General features: G+C 41.7%; 3 protein-coding genes across 4 annotated transcripts in view; all 3 read left to right on the top strand.

Moving 5' to 3' along the window:
• Positions 1-17,489, top strand: part of LOC128305776 (pseudouridylate synthase RPUSD2) — a 95,458-nt gene that overhangs the window by 34,597 nt on the left and 43,372 nt on the right. The window lies entirely within an intron of this gene.
• Positions 958-1,721, top strand: LOC128305779 (uncharacterized). Its single transcript, XM_053043383.1, has 2 exons — positions 958-1,002; positions 1,062-1,721. The coding sequence occupies exons 1-2, from the start codon at positions 958-960 to the stop codon at positions 1,719-1,721; spliced, it is 705 nt and encodes a 234-aa protein (XP_052899343.1).
• On the top strand, positions 3,427-4,206 carry LOC128305777 (uncharacterized). Its single transcript, XM_053043382.1, has 2 exons — positions 3,427-3,471; positions 3,547-4,206. Exons 1-2 carry the CDS (start codon positions 3,427-3,429, stop codon positions 4,204-4,206), a joined length of 705 nt encoding a protein of 234 aa, XP_052899342.1.

Here is a 17,489-nt window from a genome sequence, read left to right as displayed (position 1 = left end):
CTAATAACGCTGAATACAATCGTGTTAACGGCAAAACACCGATTAACACGTTTACCGTGTCACATTGATGGTGTGTGCGGTGCCCCCGCAGTGTCGTCACTGGCAGTGAAAATGCACTTTTTAGGACCGGTTACGTGGGTATCACCTTTCTCAGTGTCAAGGTTATGCGTAGCGGTAATTATATGATGTTGCGGTTACGCAAGCTGCATCCTGCTGCTGAAACTGGTTTATGAAAGTTAAACTACACTTGCGGAATGAACGGTCTGGGCATTACTTTCACCAAGTGCAGGAGAGGACACACCTGTTTGACAAGTACAAGCTGCCGAATGTGTGTTTCGGTAGTTGAATTTTGATGCATCATTGCGTTACTCAGTTGATCGGCGATGATCGTTTGAAAGTCAATCAATTAATCAATTACCTGTGTATGATTAAATGTTGCTACATCAGCCGTACTTACCCGTATAGGCCCGTACCGAGAGGATACGATAAGATAGGTGTGTATGCTTTACATTTCCTGACCACCTGCCAGCGCGTATACTGTGCTACACCGCTACCAGCGCAACGCTTGAACTAATCTTGTTCACGAGGTCGTTCCTTATCCACGGTAGCGGGTTCCGAATTACGGGTAATAATGAAATATGATAAATACGGTGATTGGTACGTACGTAATGCTGCTGCACACACGTAATGTTTTGAACGGAAACACGGTCTTATCATGGAAAATATGGAGGTGGACTTTATAATCTTGACCTCTCCCCGTATGGTGATGGTGCTATAAAACAGAAAAAGTTTTGAATGGCAAGCAGGAACTTAATCGAAAGATAACGAATCTTATTTAAACCCAATCCAACGAATCAATAAATTGATTAACGCAGGCTAACCGACGCAGTAGTTTCGCGGAAGGTGCGTACGACTGACATACGACTTGGGTGGAAAACCTTGTAAGAATTGTACGAAATGAAGAGTTTACTCGTTTGTTTGCTGCTGGCCCTGGCTGGTCAGGTAAGAGATTTTGTGAAAATCAGAGTGTGAAAGAGTTATTAGCTTACCGCAATGTTCAGTCCCTAGCCCAAAGCGACAATGATTTTTTGGAGTACCTGATGGATATACAGAGCCAAGCAGAAGATGCTCACGAACGGATGGAGGAAACGTTCGATAACATTCGCTTCTCGATGAGCGACCTGCTGGTCGAACTGAACCGTCAGTTGATTTCCCGCATGAACGAAGCTCTGGAGGAGGTCGAACAGATCCGCGAAGATACGGAAGCGTTCGTTGGAGACTCATCGGCCCCCGCTACCTGTGTTAATGTTGCCGTCGCCAACTGGGAAACCGAGATCGATTGGGTCGGACAGGCGCTGTCGCGATGCGCCAGTCAGGCCAACGTTCAGATCACCTCGCGTACTGCCGATGTCCATGCCGCTCTGGAAGCCGCCCAGATTGCGTCGACCGAACTGCAGAACATCGTTGTCCGCGGATTCATTGACTGGAATGCGATCGATAGCAACGAACAGCTCTCAGTTATTGTTGGCGATCAGATTGAGTACCGGGAGGACTATTTCAACAGAATCACCCGGCCAAATCTGGAGCGCGTTCTGCAAGGAATTGATGATCTGGATGAGAATCTGTTGCCGGAGATCGTGACCTGCGTCAATCGCGGTGTTGAGCGATTCAGCAACTACGGACAGGTCATCCGTGATACGCTGTTCTTCTGTGCGCAATAAGCATACGAAAAAGTTGCCTCTTATTGCGAACATAATACAAACCCAGCAAAACATCAACGTATAAAGGCTTAATGTGTATAACATTAGATCGTTGTTGATGTGTGTTATTCAAGTAATATCACCTAAATTTTCAATAACATTTTATAAATACCACGTTCTAAATTGCAAACGATAAAGATAGATGCTGCTCCTCCTCAAATATTGGTCCATCTGTGTCTAGAAGTCAGTTCCAATACGAACATCTTGGCTTACCTTTTAGCGCCTTCCTTATCTTATTTATTAATTCCTCGTTTGTAATGTCATTCGTAGGATTTAAATAATTTCCTATTTTATGAATTTGTTACAACGATACAAAACATATTAGAAACTCCTAAAATTCAGCTTACGAAACATTTTAACGGGTCCTTATCTGTTGCGTTAATATTGAGGAAGTAATAAAACTGTATAACAACTGTTTATCGGTAAAAAATCTGCCAATTGATGTAAATCTGACGTGGCTTACCTGTATTGTTCAGCGCATGCTGTCGTGTTTGTTTTTCTTGGCATTATCCCTATTTGCTTGAGGAATTATGTATTTGTGAGTGATAAGGAAAGTATATCTTAAACATAAGTGGACAGATTACATTTTTTATGTAAATGTTAGCATTCGTGGTGAGATTATATTTCATAATATTCAGTAATCTACATTTCGCTGACTTCTTCACCACCGTACTTATTTGTGGAAGCAATCGGTATCTGCGTGGCTGCAATTCACATAAATTGCGCTGTCCTCAATTGGGACTGGCTTAAAGCAACCCTGAATACGTGATCGAATCGTGAGTTTAATTTTCTCATACGTGTGCAGTTCTTCCCTTTTTAGCACGATCGCTCCCAACCGAACTTCCTCGTGAAGATTTAGGGAAGTTATCGGCCGATTCGGGATTAACAACGTTCATTACATAAGCTTTGTTCATTCCGGAAGGTTATCGTCTCATTGACGCAATATTAATCTTGTGCCTTGGCCCTGGCATGTTCCTCTCGGTCGACGTCGAAAGAAAAGGCTAGCGAGTGAAACTTCTTCTCGCTCGTGCACATGCAATCACACGAGGAAACGAAAATTGTCTCGTCATTAGTCTCTCCGTCGATAAAGCGCAATTATCTTAATACCGCGCTATATTACTTTATTTATCTGCACTGTTTGCGCGTATCGCCGTGTGTTTCTGGTACTATCTGCCAATTATGAGAGGAATGATTAGACAAGCTACCCATACGAAGGTAATCACCATTTCCTAATCAGCGGCGGGTGTGCGACATGATTAAGGCAGATCGGAAGGACTCGAAGGAATGAGACTGTTCCGAAAACCGGCAGGTGATGATAACGGTGATTCGATGTGAGCCATTGCGATGCAAGTGCCACCATGCCACCTGAGCGTGCGTGTGTGTGAGCAGGAAGAATGTGCAATGGCTGGCGGCAATAGATGAAGAGATTAAATTAAGGGCACAAATTGGTGGGTCCACAGGAATTCGTAAAACTGTTCCATGATTGCTAGTGGTGCCGGCGATAAGCCAGGGAGACGATCGTATCGGTCAGTTTCAAACGATATCCGGTCAGTGGGAGCTGCCTTTAAACCGCATTGTGCGACGTGGAACGGATTAGTTTGAAAGCAGTCGATCTACGAGGTGGAACAAAGTCGTTTAAGTCGGCAAAACAAGTAAATCGGAAATCATGAAGAGTTTGTTCGTGTGTTTGCTGTTGGCCCTGGCTGGTCAAGTGAGTGTCTCCTAAGGATTCTTCTCTATATTACACGATGGTGATCGGGTTTTTGTTTGCTTTCGTTTCGTGTAGACTCTGGCCCAAAGCCAGGAAGAGTTTGTGGAGTATCTGCTGGAGATCCAATATCAGGCAGAAGCTATCCACCAGTTGATGGAGGGTACGTTCGACAATGTCCGCTTCTCGATGAGTGACCAGCTGGTCGAACTGAACCGTCAGTTGATTTCCCGCATGAACGAAGCCCTGGAGGAGGTCGAACAGATCCGCGAAGATACGGAAGCGTTCGTGGGCGAGTCTTCTGCTCCCGCTACCTGCGTTAATGTAGCCACCGCCAACTGGGAAATCGAGATCGATTGGGCTGGACAGGCGCTGTCGCGGTGCGCCAGTCAGGCCAACGTTCAGATCACCTCGCGTACCGCCGACGTGCATGCCGCTCTGGAAGCCGCCCAGATTGCGTCGACCGAACTGCAGAACATCGTGGTCCGCGGATTCATTGACTGGAATGCGATTGACTACACGGAACAGATCTCGGCCATTGTTGGAGATCAGATTAACGAAAAGTACGACTACTTCACCAGAATCACCCAGCCAACGCTGGAGCGCGTTCTGCAAGCTATTTTCGATCTGGATGATAATCTGTTGCCCGAGATCGTGACCTGCGTCAATCGCGGTGTTGAGCGATTCAGCAACTACGGTCGTGTCATCCGTGATACGCTGTTCTTCTGCGCGCAGTAAGATATATATGTTTAACTTGAATTCAGAGCAGTAATATACTGATCGTTTAAATATATGATACACATTTTCTTTGAGGAAAGAATTTAGCAGATTTTTAAAACATTTCTCAACCAAACCGAGTGTCTATGGAATTTCAGTTTTCGATGACGACAAGCAATAGGCTCGGTTCACTGTAAATTTTACAAAAGTTTTATCCTTATTTACATTTATTTAATTTGCTGCTTTGTTTAGTGCGAGAAAATCGAATTATTGAATTTTTATCTTAAAACAATTATTGCCTCTCGTTTTACTACATTTACTGTAAAACCATTACACAAAAAGCGGTACTTGAACGACATGCAAATTTTCCTGGTGCAATGGTGCTTACGCTTGTATGGGTTTCGTCGAAACGTCCTTCAGAGTTTGGTTTATTTGGAGCTGCCCACAGCATGCGCATTTGATGCACTCGTGCAATAATGTAATTTAGTAACAGCCCAAAAGGTCAAGCGTAAGACGTTCGCTCAATCACGTTCGCTTGCCGCTGGTGACAGTTTTGGAACATGTCCGCTTCATATCATCGAGTCCGTAAATTATAGCGGATGAATGAAAAACTAAACCAACCGTAAGGGCGTAAGCAGGCAAGCGTGTGCAGAGTGGTTGCTGTGCGTGTGGGCATATCGGTGCGCTTCAACGCGTATGTCAGGAAGTGGGAAAATTCGCCACGCTTCCACTTCCGTCCAGCTGGTTCGGGAGGGTGGGATTGGTACGAGCATCACAATCTGTTCGAAATGATGCGCCCGAAGAAGGTGGCTTACAGCGGTGGCGCTAACATTCGCGTCATAAGTATCGTTTTTTTGGTTCGACCGTACAGTATGTACGGCACAGGAAAATCCGGATTGACCGAACCATTATGGCCGGCTGACCGTCTAGCTGTCGGACGCTATCTGTCTGACTGTCTGCGAAGTGCTTCCCTGCTTCGTTTTGGTGACCGGGTTTGGGGCCCGCACGCAGCTTCCAACTGTTGGCGCGAAGTTATTTATTAGATAATAAACAAAATTTCATTACGTCGGCGTCGCGCGTTCCGAACACACATTGGCATGTCCTCCATCGACCTGCCTGTTAGACCGCACATCCAACATAAACCGAGCGCGTTGGGATAGCCAAGCGGTGTTTCTTGTTGACGCTGGGAAGTTGCGTTGACCACTGGAAAATGGACGTCATTTGCATCATATATTGGAGTGCGAGAGTAGAACATATGTTTGTATGTTTCTTTGACCCAAATGGGGTTCGATCGTTAAATTGTTTGGAGTGTTTTAATATTTCTGGCCCATGAAATAAACTTTTAAATAAACAGTTAGTGTTTTAATTCTATTGGTGTAGTAATTGTTGTTTGAGGAGTCTTTGTTTACGAGATTCTACGATATGCCTAGCTTTTATTTTAAAAAGAACAGTTTTCGTAATAGAATATAATATTTTTAAGTATTTTACGTTACATTCAATAACAAGATACTTTAGATTTTATTTGTAAGTATGTTTTCCTTCTCATAATAAGGCAACAAAATGGTCCAAAACGTAGTCCAAATCGTACGCCTTAAGAAAGCAAAAGCGAAAAAAAAGCAACCCAAAGATCAGTAGCCCATAAAACCTAACGAAGGACCGGCCATTAGCATAACTGATGACATCGCACTTAACCCACTATACTGCGCTCGTCCCGTATCTGTTGAGCTCGAGCACTTAGGATGTAATCTCTTGACCTGTTTGGCTGTGCTATTTCGCTCTATAATGCCTCCCAACTGATCGTTACTTTCTAGCAGTTTTGTTGCTCGGCTTGGTTCAATTACAACTCGAAAAAGAAATGATGGCAATGTTGCTGTGGTAATGACGCCAGTCGTTTACAAGCGGTTTTAGTTTTATGTACGTACTAGCGTGTTCAACATCATTAATCATTTATGGCGTAGTGGCCACAAATACATGCGGAATCTTTTTATATTGCATTTTGGAACGTTTTGTCTTACGCGTACGATATATTCACCATTTTATTAGATATTGTTTGGGATGATTGGAAAGTCGTAAAGTTTCGTGGTATGAAATCATTCTCTATTATTTTAATTGCTGCATAAAAGCTATCGTTTGTGCGATTATTGCCAGCAGACGTAATCGCTTCAGCCACAACAACACCCCTTTTGCGCGCTACGCATTCGCCACGGACGGCACCGTTTGCAGGCAGCAATCGTATACAGATAGGATAATTTATCGCCTCCGGAAGCGTGGTGCATATTATTGTTTGCTTTCGAGAGTTATTTATTGATTTAAGCTGATAATTTTGCATAAGTAAATGCGATGCGAAGGCAATTGAATTGCAGTTACCGTTGGGATGGCCTGTGCATTCAGCTTAAATTGTCGGCTTAATACTGCTTTAAAATGAATCCTGTTACTTGCTTTAATGATGAGTCCAACCATCATGATAATTATTGCTCATCATTTTTACCAACCAATTTGAATTTCCACCACTTTCGATAAGTAATGTTGTGTAACATACTTCAAGCAGTCATGCAACTAAATTTAAACGTTTAATTTAATGTTTTTGTCATAAAAAAACACATTTTAAGCGCAATAGTAACCCTAATCCTAATCATAAAAACGAACGATGCATTCACGAGCTTTTAAACTTGAAGCAAGTGTGACATCTACGCAGACATTTTTCCCGCTGCTCGTTAATACGATTATTTTTAATTTTACCAATCAATGCGACACACATCGGTAGAACACATGATTTATCGAAGGTCAAATGTTGTATCACCAAGTCACCAAATGGGTCCGATGGGTTGAAATTTGTTTAATGGCACCGACGTGACTCCGGTGGAGCAAGAAAGATCGTTTTAATTCTGGCAGGCAATTGACTTCTGATCTTCGGTGGAAACAATTTATTTCGACGACGCTCCCGCCCGGCCCAGTGTATCTGTCGCTGGAGACATGAGACATGTTGACCAATCGTGTGGCCGCACGAAGCGTGACTTAAGTAAATTGTGCTGGAGAACTTTTTGACCTTTCGCGAGATGTGGGTCTGTGTGTGCGTTAAACACACTATGCTGAAAGGTTTTTGTTGTTGTTGTAATATCGATGCTGAGTGGGTTCTTTTCTTTTACTTGCATTATCCAAATAATATTGTCAAAAATGTACGATAAAATAGCTTAATTCATAAAATTTGAAATAAATATTTGTACACTGAAACAATAAAAAGTGTATAAAACAGCCATACTTATACAAAGCATTTAACTTTTCCCACTGTTGCTGATGTCAATACTTAGTCACAATCATCAAACATGGAAAATCACATGTCGATTGTTTTCATTGGTTTGAGAGTGCAATGAATGTGCGTAATTTATATCTCGAATGCCACATTTCTTACATCTATTAGACATCGTGCCACTGTCATCCGGCGCCCGAAATCAATAAAGATTTGCACATTATGAATGTGCTTCTTATCTTCCCTTTGCAATGTTCTCTGCCACCATGGAAACCATGGTTTCATACGTAGAATGTCTCTTTAACAGATTTTCGCAAACAATATCAACAGATATGCTCCAGGGCATATCGTGATGTCCCAGGTTACCGGCTATGTCACCGGCTAGCTGGCGTAATCAGGAAATATGTTTCCATTGGTTCCTCCGGAATGGAAAGGCATTATTCTCCTGCAGGCTTTAGTTTATGGCTACTGTTGGAGAGGTGTATGCCATAACAAAAACGATACCTTTCACAATAGTTCAGTAGGAAATCAAATATCATAACTGCAGCAGCTTTACCAGTGGTCTATCCATAGACGCTTTGGTTAAGCCTCCGGCTAATCCTATTGTAAATAGCAGTACTTCTTCTGCTCTTTTGTTGCTATTTGATGATATTATACTTCAACAAAACAAACTGTATCATGACCGTTTTCCAGAAATTTTGATGCGTAAATAATGCGAATTGTTCTGCATTGTTCTATTGGCGCAGCATGTACAGAGTGCTAATTTAACGAAAACGATAATAATTTTGTATCGAAAAGCTTATCATACTGTAATTATAGTAAATCTTTACTCAACAGAAGTTCAATATTCATGAATTCGATAATGAAAAGTGAAGATAATGATGAAGGAATAGATAGTCATTTATACAATATTAATCAAACTATTTTTATATCTTATAAATAAAACGTATTATAAAACAGTTATATATCTTCGAGCTAACTATAATTACGTACAATTTAGTTTTTTATAGTCTAGTAGTTGTTTTGTTGATTTCTTTCTCAGCACTGGAAGGTTTGAGTATTTTTTTCCTATAATATTAAGTCAAACGAATGAAGCATACTTAAAGTTAAATGTAATCGGCTTATTATTCAGGTCCCACAAGTTTTTGTTTGTGGCCTGATTGCTTTCATTGATTGATGTTCACTATCCATTACCTTCTCATTATAAGAATTACTTGCATAATTCTTTGCCTTTTGCTTGTTCCACATCTTTAAACACTTCAATGACTTTGCGCTGTACTTCCTTTAAATGTACCTTTTGTATAATTAAAGTATCTTTAAATGAGATTATAAATCATGAATAGCAAGCTGTTGTTTTTTTATTATATTTGTTTAAAGACCATGTTTTGCTCGTGATGCTTATATAGCGTGCATTTTTTTTCGTCAACAACACCAATTCGAAAGATATTTTCAGTTTGCCATCCAGATCTAGCACAAAAGTACGAAGATAATAACGAGGCAGCGCGAAAATTAATTACAACAATTATACTGCGATAAAGAACATCTGCTGTACGGAGGCTCCAAATGCTGTTGTGCGTAATCATGTTGATAATTTCATTTGTCTTACTTTGGCGTTTCCCTTTCGGCAGCAACACAAACCAAACACCGGGTTTTGTTTATTCCGGAATGTACAGCGAAACAATTGCTCCGAACACTGCCATGCTGGATGCTTTGGCTTTTTCGTTACTATTTGCCCTGTACCCACTGCGAGCCATTTCCGCATGCTTCCGTTCTGGCACTTTTCCGAGCAGAAACAATGCTTTCATTTCAATAAGCACATTGCACCGGTCTGGCTGGGCAAGATTAGTTTAAAACGACTTCACCACCAGCTGGGTAAAACAATCTGGCCGATTTCAGCTGCTTCCGGTTCTGGTGGAAGAATGGTTTTTTTTCGGACAGAAAAATAATGAAGTGAGAAATAATCGAGATTGAAATATTGGACGGGGAAGTGAGCAACACTCCAACACCTTCCCTTCGCACGTATACCCATTCGCTGTTGCCTTTAATTTTCCAATTGCGTTGTTTCGGCGTATTATTTTCCATTTGCACAGAGAGAACATCTTGCGCGGGCAAAATAGGGTGCGGTGAAAGTTCAACAAACTTGCGCAGGAACTTTTGGTACTCGCATATACATATATAATATAATATGTATCAATTACCTAGTAACGGTAACTGGACAATTGTACAAATGGTACATTGTTGAACTGAAAATGGTTAAACGCTTAATTATGGTTGGTCATGATTCATTGATTTGGATATTCCAGTCTACGCTTTATGATATGTAAATGAAGTTATGTAATTTTCAAGATCTGATCCAGTTTGTCATCGTCTAAAGTAAAGTACATTGAGCAAATTATTTCCTTTATTTTCCATTTAACTTTTTAAAGCTAATCTCATTTTATAGTAAAAACGTTTTCATGCATGCAAAATGTCATTAAGTTTCTAACGGTTTGCATAATCAACGTTTACAATGAATAATAATTTCCAATCAATCACCCTTAGAATAATGCGTTGGGCAACTGATTCGCTGGGCAAAATCGGCCGTAAACCACCTGTGGATTCATCAATCAAGAAGTGCCATTTTTTTTTGTTTTGCTTTTACCCAGACCGTGCGCTACTTTTCACTGTACGCCATTGAGATGCTCTTGTGGTGCGGATGCAGCCCTTGAACTAGTGAAGCATCTCAAGGTAATGGTGATGTTTGCTTTGAAAAGAGGACATAACCTGACTATTCAATCATTCGATCGCGTACGTGTTGTTGGACGGGATAGATATTGTTAATGGTGTTTGTATCTACCGTTTTTACTGCGCTGGGAATATTGTTTAGTGGATGAACATTTTTCTACGCTACTGCTCGGTTTTTTCTTGTTCAACTTGTCTGAACGCCTGCTAAATGTTAAGAACAAAGGTCTTTTCTCGGACATTTGCTTGACAACAATTAATGTGTGCAATTATGTTTGTTTCCGTACAGTGTCATGCCTTCTCTTTCGCTCGTGGTCGAACTTCAGGCGGCGTATTTTAAGCGAGTTGTACGGACAGAGGAACGCCATCCATGAAGTTATCATATCGGAGGTCAATCTGAGTTTAGCTGTAACTTCTGTCACGCGGAGCGATTGCGTGTCCATCAACCAACTGTCATTTGGTCGGTTTGCATGCCACGCAAAACGGTGCAAAAATTACTCGATACGCTACCAACATGGTTCGAAAATAAATGTTATTTTCACCCTCAAGCGACGGTTTGTTGTGTTCAGCGAAAATGTGTTCTCGCAATGCATACATGACATTTTATGCTGGAAGGTTTAAATGTTTAAAATAATTACTCGAAAACCGTACCATGTTGAAGGTTACTATCCCTGGGATGATAATGTAATTCATTGCTCCGTTTCCAAACAGGGAATATAGCTCGTGAATAATTATCTTGCGAGAGATCTTCCGGATAACCAAACCCGCATAGAGATGGGCCGCCTTGTGAAACGGAATGGGTTTATCATACAGTCAGTCAGAATCATTTATTGATATGCAAGATTGGCTGTCAGCTACAGTGAGGATCATGCGGGGTTGCTACTAGTAGCAATTGAGGTTACTAAAGTAAACCGGAATGTCCACAACGCTGTTGCACGAACTTGCCGGCTGGAGTGCGTGCTTTATGGGGTGACACTCGGTATGACGCAATTTCGACTGTTTGCCATTTTCATTAATAATTGACCGGTTGCGTTAAACAAAATACGTTAAGGAAATACACACCGAAACGGGCTGAGGTTCCCAGGCCTATTTGTTGATAAGTTATGTTTGTTGGCATTGCATGTCATCCCGTAGTCGGTTAGAAAATGGATATAGTAAGGTTATGGCCATTACTTGTGCTTAATATATTGGGTTTGTTTAATCAATTGTGTCTTGAACATTTACTGAAAATTATATTAATTACTTTTTTTAACAAATATTTGTTTAAATGTTTGCCAAAACATTTATATCTTTGTTTGATTATTAAAATTTATGTACCATCATATGCAAAAATTATATTCAATACAAAATCCCTAGCATGTGTTCTTACATTACCTTCAACAAAGATCCGTAGGTAAGCATGCACGACATCACGACTGACCAATGCTCTGTCCGCCAAAGCCAATAAAGATCATTATCTACCGCGGGAAGCACAACGAAGTCTCGCCCGGGAATGATACCTTCGTGTAGTTCATATGAGGAGGACAATCTCAAAAACTCAAGAACCGCTCATTTATAATGAGCCTGATTGAGGATGAGTCGGAATTTATAGCTTTACCCGGCTTAGCGAACACGGGTTCCGATGGCTCGCGGATCCGAATGTTTATGACTCATACGCCTGGGTTTCTTTATGTGTCTCTTATACATAGATACACACAACTCGTTCGTTCAATGCCATCATCATCTTGCTATTTTTGTACTTTAAATCCAGTCGCAGTAACCTTTACCGTACGTAAGGCTTCACCACACTAACACGGAATAACTTAAAACGCATGTAAATAATGTGGATACGGTCAAAAGTTATCTTTTGACACTTGGAAGTGTTTTCAAATTATAGTTAGAATAATAAAGTTGGTTTTGTTTTAATCCTGCCGTTTTTTTTTTTGAACATCCGCAAAAAAAAACTTTAAGTCCTTATCCGGAAAGCACAGCGCGGCTGTCATGGCGGTTAACGAGCATAGATGATAAGGGATCGTCCAAACTTTTCTCATCTTCATTTGGGGTGGATGCTCTGCGTTAGTACTGATACTTCGCTTTAGGATAATTTGGAAATACTCGCAGTGAATAATCTTCTTCTGAGTACCCCTGGGGGCACTTCCGCCTTGCGATTAACCACATACTTGTTACGGGGTCGGCAAAAGATACGTTTGTAAAACATTATTTTTACGAAAAATCAAATGCAATGGTCAATGGTGGCCCGTCTAGAAACAACTTGCCTCAGATAGAATCAAGAACTTTGCACGCTCGTCCGTAACTTGGCGTAGTTCGAAAGTTGACCACACAAGTTTGCAAATGCATAACGGTCACCACGAAGGAAAGTGAAGTCCAACGGTCCCGTACCCTCCGAGTGGCGGGTAAAACTAGTTATCAACATTTCTGGCTTCTCCTTCACACATGTTCTTCCTTTAAATTATGCAAAAGATTCGGCCACAACATGTGTTTTGTTCTCTCTGCATCAACGCCACAGTGCGCAACCCAAAGCACGGTAACCGGTCACAGCTCTTAACGGTCCAAAAACCAAATTTTAGCAACGGGGCTCCACCGGGCATCAACATGCTTTAAATACAGGCTTGCGATAGCCCAATTTAAGATAGGCGCACACGCACATTTTGGCCGAGAACGCCAACGACCGCTGCCCGAAACCGGTTGATGCCGTAAACGTTTTGTCCACCGCAAATCCTGCAATAGGTGATGGTGGGTAGACTTTGTCAGTCCGTGTTTCCGTTCCTATTATTGGATACGGTTGACCAGCTAGAATAAACTTATCTTCATCGGTGCCAAAATTCTACGCCCGCAAAGGCAGAGCGCTCTCTAGTGCACTGCGGTGAGGCTTCGTCCGATAAGCGTCTCGGCATTTCCACAGCCCATTTGCAGAACCCATGAAGTGTGCGAACATTGCCCCATTGTCGTCCCGATGACGTTTGCGAGGGGGTTCTTACCCGCCGTGTGTCGTGTACATAAGCGGGTGGTGCGATATGGATAACTGTCGTGGCTTTTGCTGCTTTCTTGAGGGCTTAACACCGCTGGTTATCCTGTGGAAGGTGCGTCTTTTACGGACGGTACGGTACCAGGTCGCAGGCGAAAGAAATCGGTTCAGTGACACAGTAATTTATGACCTTTTGGAATCACTGGGAACCTCATCTGCCGGAATAAGCTGCTTGAAAGCCGGCCTACTCGAACGGTAGCGATTTGTTCGATTGGTTGACCTTTTTCTGTAATTCTATAGAACCGTTTTTCCTCCGTTTACTCCTACGGAGATAGCCTGGTGCTGTGCTTGTGTTTTTTTTCTTTTCTTTCTCTAATAGTGTACGCACATCGAGCATAACCAAATAGCAAAAAGTGTTGGAACCGGTTTCCCGCGCACTGGTTCGGGAAAGGTCTCATAAAAGTATGATTTATGTTAGCCCATTCCGTTGCTAAAGTGCTGTAAAAAGGTAGAATTTTGCTTCAAGCGAGGTAGTCGGGATAAAGTTGCAAGTGAATCGGTTTGTCACGGTATGACACAGTTCAACACTTTGGTTTCGTTTGTTTGTTTTTTTTTTGCTACAAAAATTTCTATAATTTGTAGTTTGAGCTGTTTTCGTTCCTTGTCTTCTTCAAGCACTACTCATATGGACATAATTTAAGTTTAAATTTGTTTTTAATGTTAGTTCAAACCATCACGATACGAAAATTAACCTGTGAAGAGATAGTACTCGTCGATGATTGTGATATCGATTAAAGCAGAAGAGAAAAAAACCTCTCAATCTCATTTAAATTCCTTCTACAGATAAGGTACAACCTCCTAGAGAAGCATTAATTCGCTTGGGGAGACGTTCTATGTAAAATTAATCAATTAAATATCTGAAATATATTTGAAATATGAACTACCCTCAGAGTTTCTGCAATAAACAAATTCTTCTTGTTTATTGCTAATTTGTTTATTATTTATTAGTGTTCGAACTGTTAATCCAAGGATTTTGTTTTATAAAATTCTTCCGATAAAAACAATTTTAATGAAGGTAAACTGAATTTGCTAATTAGTGTTACTTCACTTTCGGTGATTCTGGTTTGTTCCTGCTTTTTTCATAATTTTAATAATTGGAGATCATCACGGTTGCCTCATCAGTGACTCATCAGAGGACGAATGAATCTTTTACCATGTGTGTGCGTGTGCGCGCAATGTTTTCAGAGCAAATATGACCTCGCTAATGAGCTGGTTTTTGCAGTTGCGGTTAAACATGATTGCAAAATATTCAACAACTGTGACGAATGAGAGCCGAAAATGGTAAGGTACTCGTGCTCTCGTACTGTTGCACAAAATTATTGCATGCTAGGGCCGTAAAATTGTGATTTTTTTAAATGAATTGAACATATTGCAGTGCATTTTGTTCGATATTTATTTTAAAGAATGATTGAAAAAGTCTTACCTGTTTTCCTGTGAGAATGAACGCATGTACGCATGTCTATCTGGTTGTGTCTTCAAGCGCAATGGAACATGTTATCAAACGCAATTTCTGAGTATCTTTACGATAATTGTGTCTGCTTGCAATTATTTTCATCTTTGGCCCGTTAATTCGATTACCAATCCGGTCAAATTTAGCAGACCCGGCTTCGATCGATACACGCGTGATTCGAGTTTACATTTTGTCTTGATGGCTTTTTAAAGATCACGTTCTGTCCAAAGATCACATGAAACGAGAGAATGCATTCTTGCTAGAACGACCGATCAGATAGGTGTAAGGGGGGTGCCCTGGTTGCATGGACAACCTTCAAGTCCTGCCCGATCCCCGGCGTTGTAATAAAAATGACGATGGATAGTTTGTAATAACACGAAGCCGAACACAATTATTGTGTCCTTCCGTATAAAATAAGCTGTCCGATGATGGCCGCACGCATCGCGGTGTACACGCATCGCTTCACTTAACACATCAACCCGTGATGTGCTGCTTGTGATCGAGCTGGATGAGCAGCATGTGCCTCTGGACAACCTGTTTGGACATTACGCGTTGCCATAGGCTAAGCCTTTACTGCCATCTTGCGGTTCGGATTAATTTTTGCCCATCGGGACTTTTATTGCGAAACAGTAGAATGTAAGAATTTTCAAGCAACATATTCGTCGCCAGTGCACATTAAAGGTGCGCCGTCGTCCGATGCTTATGCCAGTTTTATATGCGCAACCGGGCAAACTATCTGCGGAATCCGGTATTTTTTTCCCCCCATTCCATACCGAGTGCCAAATGGTACTGGCATTACATTCTTCTGGCAGCGAAGAAATAGATACGGTCTAGAATCATCATGGCAGCAGCAGAACAACGACTCCATATTGGGGCATTCGTTTGGAAATAAAAGGGGTTGAACAGGCGAATCAAGGTGCAGGTCCGATCGCTATCTATTTCAAGTCTTTCACTTATCATAACGTTTAAAGTGATGTATCTTCAACTACGAAAAGAAACAAAAACCCCTCAATAAAATGGCATTAACGAACCAGCATCTGCTTTTGCTGCAGAAAACACTTATGCACACTCGGGAACTTTGTTAGTGATGATGTATCTGTAGAGTACTAAATATGAAAAAAAAAATTTAAAGTAAGCTTTCCATTAAAATCGTGTCCTGGTCGTGTTACTCTAGGGGATTGCACAATAATTTCCTTTCTATTCTTTCCTCAGCATGACATAAGTGTTTTACTTCAAACACAGCAGCAACCGTATCCCCCTTGTTGTGTGGCAAAGCACAACAGCACCGTTAGTGGATGGTTCCTCTTCGTTTGGGTTATGGTTGGTTCTAATGAGCATTGTCTCTCCGTCAAGCAATTCGACTTCTTTCGTGTGCCCGCAAAAGGGACACTACCATAACCGTCTTTTGCAGGCACTTTTTTTTTTGCTCTCCCGCCCCTCGGTCCCGTAAGAACTCGTTCTAGCGGCGTTCCTTTTTTTGCAAACAGCTTTGCCTCGACTCGCGAGGTTACCTTTTTTTTTTAAAACCGGCCAAGGGCATTCGGATGATACGGACCGGTTAAAAACGGACTACACGACGGTGTCTGGTGGGATAAGAGCGGTGTAGATCGTTCCTCTGCTTTGGTGTTCTTGGTGGAGCATTTATCGCTCTCCTTTTCTGGCACGATGTTCGCAGGGGAGAAAAACCCAAGTGGAGCAAAAACAAAAAACATTCGAAATCACAGCTGTCTTATCGGCAAGCAACGCACTTCAGTTGCATCATTAAATTCCTTTCTCTCTCGACGAGCAATCGCAGCTCCGTTAGCCGCCATGTTCTTCTTCCCGTAGGAACTTGCCACTTTAAAACGAAAAAAAAACCTGTCGTAACGTAAGGATCAACTCAACTCAGGTCTTGATAAATCCTACCTACCTGTGGCAGTGTGTGGCCTCCCCGTAACCTTTCTAGTACTTTATTCAACAAGAGAATTTTATTGCATTTTAGACATTTTCGCTTGCTCCTTAAAGAGTAGAAAGCGCTCCACGAAAAAGGGCCACGACACTTAGATCCATCTCCAGCGCACGAATGTAGTTAACCCCCCGTTTGGCTGTCTCGGCTTCAAGAAAGTTAGCCGCGTTAGCCATTTGGTGGATTTTACCCTTTTTCTTTACGTATTCTACATTCTTTCATTACGTGCTTACACGTACTTGCGGTGTTAGTATAAGGCAGAGATTCTTCCTTTCCGCTGTAATGGGGTGATGTGTTTGCGCGTGTTTCAACCCTTTCTCTTGCACTGATAACGTTAGCGGCCCACCGATTCATCACAGATAATTGACCTTCAGACGTGCACTGGCCGCGTTCCCTTTTTTGGGGGCAAACTGTGTGTGTGTGTGACTTTAAAAGAGGGACCGGTTTCGAATCGGTTTCGATTTTTGGGCCCTGCGTAAATGCAGTCTAATTGTTGCTGTTCCCTCTTTGAACCAAACGATGTAACAATTTAACCCGTCCCCGGGTTGAAGATACGTATTTATTGCTGGTCCTCCATTTCTGCCAGGGCCAGCGAATTTCGTGACGCGAGCGTTTGAATAATTCCCCTTTTAGATTTAACCGGTCGTTATTTTTCATCGTGCAGCTAAGCAAACAGTAACCACAGTAAAGCAACAACTAAAAGGAACAAAAAAAAGGATATATCTCTCTCTTCGTTAGCGGCGAACGAATGACAATGCATCTTCTCGTTAATGTTCCGTCCCAGAAGGATTTCATAATCCTTTCCGCGACTGACTTTCTCGCGGGTTCGATAATGCGAAGAAGCAAGAAAAAAAAACAAACATTTTGATGGCTGCTTATTGTGCAAATGGGACACATGCAAATTTATGTACGGAAG

This window comes from Anopheles moucheti, chromosome 3, assembly GCF_943734755.1.
Source record: "Anopheles moucheti chromosome 3, idAnoMoucSN_F20_07, whole genome shotgun sequence".
Taxonomy (NCBI): domain Eukaryota; kingdom Metazoa; phylum Arthropoda; class Insecta; order Diptera; family Culicidae; genus Anopheles; species Anopheles moucheti.
This window is presented reverse-complemented; position numbering and strand designations above follow the sequence as displayed.

Coding starts and splice junctions, on each gene's coding strand:
- LOC128305777 (XM_053043382.1), top strand. CDS start 3,427: ATGAAGAGTTTGTTCGTGTGTTTGCTGTTGGCCCTGGCTGGTCAA. Junction 3,472..3,546: donor TGTTGGCCCTGGCTGGTCAA/GTGAGTGTCTCC, acceptor CGTTTCGTGTAG/ACTCTGGCCCAAAGCCAGGA.
- LOC128305779 (XM_053043383.1), top strand. CDS start 958: ATGAAGAGTTTACTCGTTTGTTTGCTGCTGGCCCTGGCTGGTCAG. Junction 1,003..1,061: donor TGCTGGCCCTGGCTGGTCAG/GTAAGAGATTTT, acceptor CGCAATGTTCAG/TCCCTAGCCCAAAGCGACAA.